General features: G+C 38.4%; 1 protein-coding gene across 3 annotated transcripts in view; it reads right to left on the bottom strand.

Moving 5' to 3' along the window:
* The window catches only part of Focad (focadhesin), a 290,677-nt gene that overhangs the window by 197,059 nt on the left and 81,481 nt on the right, over window positions 1-12,137 (bottom strand). For all 3 annotated transcript variants that reach the window (XM_005352710.3, XM_026781891.1, XM_026781889.1), the window contains exons 8-10: window positions 11,810-12,016; window positions 6,735-6,822; window positions 3,422-3,624 (exon numbers count right to left, since the gene is read on the bottom strand). In XM_005352710.3, coding sequence (XP_005352767.1) covers window positions 3,422-3,624; window positions 6,735-6,822; window positions 11,810-12,016 — 498 coding nt within the window. The remainder of the gene's footprint in view (window positions 1-3,421; window positions 3,625-6,734; window positions 6,823-11,809; window positions 12,017-12,137) is intronic.

Raw genomic sequence — 12,137 nt, 5'->3', positions numbered from 1 at the left:
TGCGCCACCATCGCCCGGCTTCTCCTTAACTTTCAACCAACTCTCATGAAACCAGTTCATCTCAATTTATTGCTAACTTACCATTTTATTTACTAAAATTTACCTAAATGCTGCTATCATTTCCTCCTAAATTCAGCACAAAGATAAATTAGTGGATGGAGGGATAGATAGAAATAACAAAAGAAAAAAAAAGAAATCACCAAAATAAATAAATAGATAGATAAACCCAGGGGGGGGAGAAATAACACCTGACCTCCCTGTCCATCCTTTGTGGGGCTCTGTGGGGACACAGTGGTACCTTGTCAACAGAGGGCACAGGAGACAGGCTGCCTCTTTATCTGACAGTAGCAACAGTTCTCTAGTCTCTCTGCGAGCACTGTCTAAGGAATGACTAAGGACCTTCACTAGTCAATACTCATGGCAGTTTGCCCTACTCAAATTTCTCGCTTTATTGCTCATAATTTGTGTACATTGATGCTTTCTTTTATTTTCCATTATGTTGGGAGGATTTTCAAACACGTTAGAATTTAAACTAGCGGCTGGTTGGTTTGTTTTTTTTTTTAATCTGAGTAGATTACAATAAGTGGTTTCAAGTTTCACACTTAATAGCCAAATTTTAAAATGAGGATCCTGTTTTCCACACACTATAAAAAATACTTATTAGATTTTAAAGGGATGAATATCACATTTCCAATTGTGCATTGTTTTATATCTTGGGAACGGAAAGATGTCAAGCCCTATTTTATTTCATGGTTCTCAGCCTTCAGAAATAGAGAAGCCATTACAGTTCTGCATGGAAGGGCACTTAACCCTCAAACTATACTTCTGAAAATAATTCTAGTTATAATCAAACACTAAGTCAGAACCACCAAGAGAAATCATTAAAAACAGAAAATCCATGGTTTTCATGGAGAGCTTTCTGTAACAAATCAATAGAAAAATGGCCTAGTCTTATGAAAGATGCTAAGAACAAAACGTGCTAAATACTGAATACCCACCATGCACTAAACAATGGATCAGGTACTTTGGATGAAAAGATAAATAAGTTAATATGTTATTTAAGTATGAGGGAAAGAAGACATTCAGTCAGACAAGTGCCTAAAATATTTCAACTAAAGCTATTTCCTATGATCCGCTAAGAAATATAGAGCAAAAGCACTTAGGATAGAAAAATGCAAGATGATCAATGACTGCTGCAATTTAATGTTAACAATTTACATGGGTGCCCTTTCCTAACAGCCGAGGAAGAGCCACAATTCTCTCCCTCCGTGGGCTCATCACAGAGTTAAAGGTGCAAACCTGGATCATCCACATTAGCACGCAGCATTCTTTGCATGAGGTAAAGATATGCTGGGAAGACAAAGCACAATGAATACCGACTTGGGGACTGGAGAAGATCTGGCTGTGTCTGCAAGAACAGGCAGTTCATGCAGAGGAAACGAAAGAGCATTATGTGAGAAACCCAGGATTTAGGGAGAGGCTTGGTGAGTGGGAGAGGAGCTGAACTGATAGGCGTGTTTGGAATACAGAGATCACACAGGTACCTGGGGAAAAGAAATCATTTTTTAAAAGGGTGATATGAGTCACTCACAGCCTCGATAAAACAGCACAGCATCACGAGGAGGATATTTTTAGCATCAATAGTATCCCTCCCTACTCCCTCAGCACCAACAGCTGCTAAAGAGGAAGTCCAGCTACCCATGCTGATGAATGAGACACATACACACCTGAGCAAACAGTAAGCTGAGTCCTTAGGTATTAGAGTTAGGGTGAGCCTCAGTAAATAACACTTGTGCTTTAAAAGTACACAATTCATTGTACATCCTACCTGAGCAGCAGCACTGGACCCCAGTTCTGGCCCCACCCAGGATCATATCTTTGTGCTATATGGGAAATTAGGAGGGAAGGTATAAAAGGGTTAATAGGATTCTTGCCATCCTGTTCAGAACTTGGACAGAAAGTCCTTCTCTCATTGCTAAGTTGGATATCTACCTCAAGAATTAGAATTAAAGTGGAACAATCTGGATTTGGGAAGCTGTAATACACATTTAATCAGTTTCCAGTGCAGACTCAGGTAGGGAATAATGATACTAGACTCTGGCCGCTCTAATGCCTAACAGCGCGTGACTAAAGGGACCTCCTTTTTCCCAAATGAAGCAACAAGCACATTCCAGCTGCTGTTCACAGTGAACTCCTCCACAGAGACTTTAGATGCTTTCCTGGCTTTATCTTACTTAATTCGCGCCCCAACCCAGAAGAAGAAAGTGGAAAAGGAATACAATCTACCAAAGACAATATGTAAAAGGAAAATGGGCCTAGCAGAAAGGCCTAGGACTCGGGCATTTCAGACTACTGTCACAGAAAAGGAAGAGTAAAGGACCAGCAATAGGGTCCAGTGGGTAAAGGGGCAAGCTCTCAAGCCTCACAACCTGGGTTCACAGGGCAGAGGGAGAGAACTGAGTCCTGAAAGTTGTCATCAGACTTCCACAAATGTTCACCAACACGTGTGTACAGGCACACACACACAGACTTCCACAAATGTTCACCAACACGTGTGTACAGGCACACACACACACACAATTTTAAAATAAGAGAAAACGAAGACAGAAAAGGAGACGGAGAACACAAAACGAGGTGAACAAGACTACCACTCCCACTACAGCACCAAAAGACTCGGAGTCTACTGCTTCCTGAATGGACCTTCCTCATCCATGGCCCTACAGTCTTACAAGGCATAAAAAACATGTGACAGACCTATTGTCTTCTACTTGAGGCAGGAAAATGTGGTCATACATAAAGACAACAAAAGCCACCGGCTAGGGAGCCTGTCATCACATGCCATATAAATCTTATACTGACCCCTGAATTTGCAGATTCTGAGAAACATTCCCTACCTGGGAGACCCTGACTAGCAAGATGTTGGACATACATCAACAGACTCTAAGAATGAAAGACTCCATGCTCGCGTATGTTAAAGAAGAGTCAAGAGAGAAGGTTCAGGGGTTAAAAGCACTCGCAGCTCTTGCAAAGGACTAGACCCATATCCAGCGCCTCACAACCAAGGATCTGAAACTCTCTTCTGGTCTCTGCAGAAGCCTTCCTGCATGAGAATAAAAATCGATCTAACAAAGAAAAGAAGCACTGAATTAAATGGATTTCATTTCTTTTTCTCCAGACTAATCAGGACTGTTAGTGTCTAGTGAAATGGAATATCAAAAAGGAAGAGAGATCCTACAGCACTTCTAAAGCTAACTGCCCACAGGAGCACCTATCCTTCCTTCACTGTCCAGAGAAGGATAGCCTCTCCCACGTCACTGCCTGACAAATGTGGGAAGTGCAAGTTCACATCAAATACAAACTTCATTAGGAGTGACAGAAAAAACCCATGGACCCTGAAGAGAAATAAAGAAGAATTCATTACCATGTGGTCGTTGTCTCCATAACATTCCCTCTGTAGCACTTCCAAAAGATTCAGAGCCATCTGCTGCCTGGAGGGACCTTCCTCACCCACGGCCAAACAGTCTTCCAAGGCGGTAGAAGACAGGATCTGCAGAAGAGGCACCATGAGCAGCAAGGATGCCTTTGGGATTTTCTGACCCTCAGCAACAGAGAGGAGCTTCAAAGCTAAGCACAGAACAGGAGATCACAATTTTTGTTAAATTAACATCAGTCAAACAGAATGCTATTTTATCAATGAAACAGAGTTTTTCTTGCCCTTTTCCAACCAGTTCAGATACAACTACGATGCGAAGTTACAGTAAAAATGAAAAACAGTAACATAAAAACTAATTGTGTCTCTTTTACAACTACTGATATTTATAACAGAAGAATAAGGATACTTTTAGGAACAACATATTATGCATCAAAAGGTATATATAAACAAACTACATTTTTTGGTCACTGTGAATTTTTAATACTATTAAACATCTGTACATTATAACATTTCAGCTCCTACTAACAAACAACCAAGAGGCCATAAGTCCCTATTAGTGGATAATGAGGGCAACACACATGCTTCTTCAACAAGCCAAAAGTCATATTAGCAGAAGCTTGAGTGAACAGCAAGGTAAAGCATAGCTGACTACCAGCTAGACTACTAAGAACAGGATCACCAAGGTCCCACAGCACACGTCCACAAAAATCCTTTTGCAGTAAGTAGGTTCTTTTCATGGGAACTCGGCCTCCACATCAGAGGCAGAATACAAAAGTGAAGTGCAGTGAGTTAGCCATGCACCAGGATCTCCCAGAGCCTAACTACAGAATGAGTTAGGATGTAAGTAGACCTTTTTTACTATATTTTTAAGGTTACTGAATAAACTGTGATTTACTTAAAGATGTTATTCATAAGCTTCAGAGCCAAACTATCAAAGTAATCAAGTAATTTCCCCACTACACTAAAAACAGAAAGAAAAATTCTCTGGACACTAAATCATGTCAGTACGTTGTCAGTATTTTGTTAAATCACTTGGAAGTCGAACCCTAACATGAACTGAAGTACAAACACATGTTACTATAACATTATTTTCCCTTAATGTTGGCCTTAATCCATAGTGGTATTGAAGACAATATAAATCTCTATTATCGTTTTTAAAAGAAGGAAACACATAACACACATATTCAATATCATATTATAAATTGTCCAGATATTTTTATAAGCTATTATTTATAAAAGTCTACTGGTAGTAAGTATACTGTATTTTATATTAATACTTGATTCTGAATTTGAAATGATTGACATTCTCTTATCTATTACTTTGAAAACTAAGTAGTTCCCCACTATACTAAACAGTTTTAAATGACAGTCTCAACAATTTTCAATGTGGTTTACTCCCTTAACCAGGATAACCTCAAAATAAGCATTGGTTTACAAGAGAAAGAAAATTCTGCCAGCTAACAGCTGCTCAAAGCATTTGCTTGGTCCTGTGTCATTTTTCTATTGTGCATGAGTCAAAACATATGTTTGAAACTTCAGAATTAGAAAGGCAACTTCCATAGGGCTTCGGAAATTTTTCGTCAATAAAACAAATACAAACTATTTATATAAAAAGTCAAATTTACAAGCACAAAAGACAGTAGGGCCATTGAGGTGGGTCAGTAGATAAAGTGCTTGCCTGCAAACCCTAATGACCTGTGTTCCACCCCTGGAACAGTAAAGGTAAAAGGTGAGAATGCCCTCTGTCATCTGCCCTCTACATGCATGTGATGCCCTGTGTGTGTGCGCACATACAATAATAATGATAAATATTTTATGTTGCTTATTTTTTTACTTTATATGTTTGTATGAGTGTTTTGCTTGCACTTATGTCTATGCACAACATGCATGCAGTGCCCACAAAGGTCAGAAGAGGGCACAGGATCCCCAGGAACTAGTTACAGATAATTGTTAGGTCACCATGTTAGTGACAGGAACCAAACCCAGGTCTTCTAGAAGAGCAGCTAGTGCTCTTACTATCATCCCCAAAGCATATTTTTTCAGACTCAGTAATGTTTTCTCTCAGGCTGCAATTGGAAATTGTTATTAACACCATGAAGCACAAGAAATTCAGGGGACAGTGATGATAGAAAAATTCTGAAACTAGTTTGTATTCTTGACTATACAGGCCAATAAATTTTAAAATGCTTCACTGTACACTTTCAATGGCAAATCTCATGATATGCAAATTATCAGAATAAGACTTTGTAAAAGCAGCAGAAGTCGCAGCCTGGTATGCACTGCTTCCAGGAAAGAGGCCATGTGCACTGCTGGAGAGAAGGAAAAGCCGATCCAAAGGGCACCAGCGAAGAGCAGACAACAAAAACGGGGCAAAAGCGGTCTAAGAGACCAGGTGCCCTTCACGTACTGAGGCCACTGTGAAACAATTTACTCTCAAGATGCTGACAAAACAATGTCCCAGAGAAGATAGAGCAGAAATTTATCTAAGACACTTTAAAGTAATTTGCACTCCCTTATTACCACATACTTGATATCAGACCAAGCAAAGTTATCAAACATAAAGAAAAACAGCCCAATTTAAAGATATGTCATATCTACCCATCAGCGAGAGTGGAAAACTTGACTCTTTGACTCTTCCTAACTAGCACATTTGGTTTCCCTCTCTCCTGCCTTCACTTTCCTTTAAATTGTTAGACAACCAAAGGAGCATCATCATTCATCTGACCAAAGTCAGTGTAGCATCAATTAGAAATAAGTCTTCTTTGCAGTGTATTTACGTGTTTGTGTGTGTGTGTTTGTATCAGTGTGTGTGTGTGTGTGTGTGTGTGTGTGTGTGTGTGTGTGTGTAGAAGTCAACGGCCAACACAGGGAATCAGTTCTCTCCTTCCCCATGTGGTTTCGGGGATTGAACTCAACCTATCAGGTATGACAGCAAGTGCCTTTATGCAGAGAGCCATCTCTCTGCACAAAATAGAATCTTAAAACAAAAACAACCTGCCAAACACTTCTTTGCTTACAAGTGTCTTATATATTATTCTCATTTTGATATATGACTATGAATAAAAAAATGCTAATAAATACATTTTAAATGGCATTGTACTATCACTTATATCACAACAAGGTGCATGAAAAACTGAGCAAATTATGAGATATGAAAACATGCATTGGCTAGCACTAGGGAAAGAAAACTAATCTATTTGGTGGCAATTAGAAAACAACCCAGACTAGATAGAAATATGCAGGAGAGCACCTGCCAACACTTATATTTACACTGTTGTCTAGAGAGTCTACTTTTATTTACCTAGGTTTAATATTGGCTTTTGTTGACTTGCTGGAGTCTGCAGAAGTAAAAAAGCAGTTCCAATAATGACAATTTTGACAGGAAAATCCTAAAAATATAAAAGAACAAAAAAGTTTATTGAAGAGGATCCAGGCTTTACATGTATACAAGGAAAGTGATTCAGTGAGCAGTTGTGAACACTGTGCAGGGTGTCTCACAAAGTCTGCCCTACTGAAGAAATACTGGCAAATAACACACAGTGTAGGTTAAATGTTCAATCAGTGTCTAAAAAAACAAATTAAACAAATATAATTCCAAGAGAAAAACTTTGGTTTTCGGTTCACTCTTTCCTGCTTTGTCTGTTTGTTTGGTTGGTTTTGTTAAAGAAGAAAACTTTCTACTGCAAATCTTCAGAGGAGCGAGTCCCCATGAGTCACCATAACAGCATGAAATGATGGTCTTAGGAATATTATATTAGGAAAAATTAATTAAATTTTATACTTACCTAACATTAACTATCTATATAACTTGTAAAATAAATCACATGAAGTGTAATTTAATAAACTATGTCATAAAAAAAGAAATACTAATGTGAAGGAAGTAGAGATTGTATTATAAAAACAAACTAGTTCTGTGAAGAGGTAAGAATTGTCAGTTATCAAGCATACTTAACTGAAACGAAGAAATAACCATGTAATATAAAATCATTAACTACAGCAAGGACATGAGCAAAGTGAAGAAGACGTGTGCGTGCAATAAGTTCTAATCAAGATGACAGAAGATAAGCCGGGGGGTGGTGGCACACACCTTTAATCCCAGCACTCGGGAGGCAGCTGCAGGCAGATCGCTGTGAGTTCAAGGCCAGCCTGGTCTACAAGAGCTAGTTCCAGGACAGGAACCAAAATCTACAGAGAAACCCTGTCTCGAAAAATAAAAAAAAAAAAAAATGACAGAAGATAAAAACAAGAACGATAAGGTAACTTCAGTCCATCCAGAAATTTTACAGAAGAGCCTACAGAGTTAAATAGTGAGAATGAAGACAGGCAAAAAAAAAGAGAGAGAAAAAAAAAATGGGGGAACAGACATGTGACAAAGCCAGAAGGTTTAAAAAAAAAGATGAGGGTAAACAATTGTAGCAGATCCAGCAGAAGAGAAACTCTGTAACTCTGTGTGGGACCCTGTCAACTCTGGCATAGATCAATAACCCCTTCCATCTCACCTTTACTACCACAAGAATGAAACTTAACTATAAAATCTAAATCCCTGCTTCATGGGCTTTAAAAACAAAACATCAAAAGAAACTAATTCAACTTTGTAAATAAAACGTGCCAATTTGTGTCTTTTGTTATTTATGTTCAGTGCTTTGAAATATAGTTGAAATCAAGGAACAAAATAATGCATATTATCAGAGGACAATAATCACTTTTGAATCCAATATATTCACAATGTACATCATCATACCATTTTCTACCATATTTCCCTATGTCTACATAAAACAGAAAGGTAGCAAAATTATTTACTTTTCAAATTTTGAAATTTCCAAGAGATTCATAGACAAAGCACACACATGCCTTAGCTGAACTATTATGTGATTATTTGGGTCTGGACAGCAGCCGTCTCCTTTTACAAAATGGCACTATGAGACCTAAAAAAGCTTAAGGGGGGAAAAACAGGGCTTCTAGACTCACAAAAATGAGAACCAAATGCAGCCTCTTGGCAGCCACAGTGTTTTTCAGATAAGCTCTCTTTGCTGGTGGCAAGCAGAGGCAAGGCTCCTTTAAGAGAAGGCTTCTTGACTCACCATTAGTAGCAAAAACTGTGCAGCCTCTTTGAGAGACAACTTCCTAGTTACTGCTGGCAGAACCATTAGCTCTGGCTTTTTCAGGAGGCCAAGCAATTAAATGGAGTCTGTGAGCAGCATATTGCAAATTGTTTAATGACATATATAGGTGCGCTGCATCCCTAGAGCTGGGGCTCAAAAAGAAATATTGTAACTGTAATTCGTGCTTGATATCTGTTTTGTAATTTTTGTAATATGTAATTTTGCTATGTTAAAGTTAAAACTTCCTTTTTAATTAGACAGAAAAATGAAGATGATGTAGAATATCCTTTTGTACATATGTTGCTTTTATTGGTTGATAAATAAAGCTGTTTGGCCAGTAGTTTAGCAGAGTAAAGCCAGGCAAGAAATCCAAGCAGAGATAAAGAGAGAGAGTAGGTGGAGTCAAGGAGATGCCATGTAGCTGCCAAAGGAGAAAGATGCTGGAATCATTACTGGATAGGCCAAAACCATGTGATGATACACAGATTAATAGAAATGAGTTAATTTAAGATGTAAGAGGTAGCTAGGAATATGCCTTAGCTATCAGACAAGTGTGTTATAATTAATAAAGTTTCTGTGTGATTATTTGGGTCTGGGTGGCCAGGAAACGAATGAGCCATCTTGGTTGACAGTTGAATGCCTCTTTCATACAGCTGTCATCGAAAAGGGGGACGGGGGAAGCATGTTAAGTTTTAAAAACAAAATTGAAGCTCTTCAATGGCTAGAACTTAAAGATGAGTAATCATAAATGAAAGAAACCTTCTCTGGGATACATGAGACTCAGCCACACAAAATAAAAGACAATGTGAAAAGAGTGATAGATTTGGAATATCAAAAATGTAGTAAAAGTGAATGACACAGAAGTAAAGGAAGTAAATTTTAAGTTGCTTTACAAGTTTTTGTTTGATAGACACTAGAACATAATAATATGTATTAAGCTCTTGATTTTTTTAATTTTTTATTTGAGCATTTCATATATATATATATATGAAATATATATCCCTAATATACATATAGGGATATATATTATATACATAGGATATATATATCCCTAATAAAATAAGATCATATCCATCCCCAATTTATCCCCTCCTCCTTCTGCGGACTACCCTCCTCACAAAATGTCAACTCTCCAGCTTCATGCCCTCTTCTTTTCTCTCTTTTTTAATAAATCCACTAATTTCTCTTAGTGCTGTCCATATGTACATGATTGTACGGGCATCCACTGGAACATGGATCAGTTCTCATGCCTCTTCCACTAACTACAACTCCTTCTGTAATAACACAAACATGTTCTGCAAAGAATCAATCTGAACATTTTCCCATATGCCACACAACACAACTCTTCACTTTCTGCCCCCAAACTGCAAGGTCGAGAAGTTCAAGCCCCACAGGGGAAAGCATCAAACTGGCAAGAGGTTCTTGTGGGCATACGGTTACTCACTGCCCTGGATTCTACTTCATAGTCTGAAACATTCTACAAGGCTTCAGGGAAGTCCAGGGAATGAAGCAACTGGTTGCTTATAGAAATAGTCATATTGCCATATTTCTCCCAGCTCCACCTTCCTAGTCTGCTTTCTGGGATCACATTTGTAAATGAACTTATACATTTTTTGCTTCTGCAAGAACATGGGCTCCACTTAGCCTTTAGAAAAACTCAGTCTAACATACAGCCTGGCTACAGAAAGCAGGAGGAGTTAATCCCTTCATAACTAGCTACAGGTGTCATAGGATTCTTAAAAACAGAAAATATTTGGGATCACACTTTTGGTCCTCAATTCAAACAAAAGATGAAAATGAACATTACCCATGAGGTATGCACTAATAACATATGCTGGCCTAGTGATGCTATCGTTAACAAGATAGCCCCTCTTCTCAAGAATTTTACAAACTTACACATGGGTGTGTCTTTTAAAAGAAACTGAAAGCAGATGTAACAGAGTTTGCCTCCTGCAGAGAACACAAAGGAGAAGGTGATGCTGCTCACACAGTCCCCAAGAACCACAGCTTCGCTTCAGCCCCTGTCCTCTGCAGGGAGCTCCGCCAGCTATGCCCACAGATCATCCTTCCTCGGAATTCTTCAACTGACTCATGCAGCACAGAAAGGTGAAGTGAGTCATCTGGTGACAGTTTCACAGAAACTGCCAGTCCCTAACCTCTGTAAAGCTACCATGTTTAGTCTGTTCTACACTTGGAGAACTTACCCAGCTTCCCCTAAATTGATATTTTTGCTTAATTTTGTTGACAGAAGTAAAACATTTGGCTTGAAATGAAAGACAAACATCTGACCTGGAAGGTGAATGGCTCACCTAAGGCCAAACCTAGCAAACCACAGTCTGAGAAACAGGCCTAAAGAGCGTGAGGACCCTTGTCCCACACAAAAGTGGAGAGAACACAGACAAGAGAAAGGGTTCACTAATATTTAAACCGAATATCCAGCAGATGAACTCAGCAGAATGATGATGGATGATAGCCTTAAAATACATAAGAAGGCTACTTTATTGTCCTTCAAATCAATATTAATCTAGGCATTAAAGGTTCTCAAATTAATTTTCAACATTTTTCTACCTCAGGAACATTAGCATAAAAGATAAGCAACAAAAAACTTTATAACAAACACATATGCACATAGTATATTTGATTTTTTTTTTGATACAGGATCTCACTAGGTCGCTCTGGTTGGTCTGGAGCTCAGTATGTAGACAAGGCTAACCTCCAACTCACAGAGATCCACCTGCCTCTGCCTTTTGAGTGCTGGGTTTAAGACGTGCACCACCATACTTAGGTTTTGTTTTGAGGTATGATCTCATTCTATAGGCTAGAGGGGTTTAGTCCTCACTATCTCAGCCTGGCTCCAAAATTATAGCCATTCTCCTGCCTCAATCACCCATGTGGTAGGATTACAGGTATGAGATCACACTTGGTTCCCATTATCCTGTAAATAAGAGTCTATAAAAATATTTATCTTATTCTATTAGAACTGTTTGTTTACATGTTTACATCCTGAGATCACAGAAAATGCGTAGGTTCTTGAATATACCACTTGTTCAATATTTATATTTCATATGAATAAGCAGGAATGAGGCAGACCTTCAGTGATAACATAAGATTATGTAATAATTCATTTTATAATAAATCTCTGCAGAACTACAATCTAATAGTATAAGATCAAATCACCTCAAACATATAACAAACTACATAAACATAACTACCCAGTTTCTCAAAGATTTTATAAAATGATAATTAGAACATTGAAGATTTATGTTAGCCTTACCTCCCCAAGAAGTTCAATGCTGCGATCTAAAAGCTGAATGAGAGATGAGCATTCCCCTGTTATCTTTAAACTGACTTCACAGATACACAGCAGTTGAAGGGTGAGTTGGGTAAGCTGACTTTTCCAGAACACAGGATGGCGCAGAAGACTTAGATACAGCTCCTCAATAAACAGCATCGTCTCTGTTGTCTGGGTCAGATCTTTCATCTGTTGAAGGAACCCATACTGGTCAAAATTACAGATTAACTTCAAGCTATATAAGAAGTATTCAACAGAATAACTTTCTCTGAATCTATGAAAATTTGAAGGAGATAAAGTTATGCGCTGC

This window comes from Microtus ochrogaster, chromosome 10 (assembly GCF_000317375.1).
Source record: "Microtus ochrogaster isolate Prairie Vole_2 chromosome 10, MicOch1.0, whole genome shotgun sequence".
Classification (NCBI taxonomy): Eukaryota; Metazoa; Chordata; class Mammalia; order Rodentia; family Cricetidae; genus Microtus; species Microtus ochrogaster.
The sequence above is the reverse complement of the archived record's forward strand: the minus strand, read 5'-3'. Positions and strand labels throughout refer to the sequence as shown.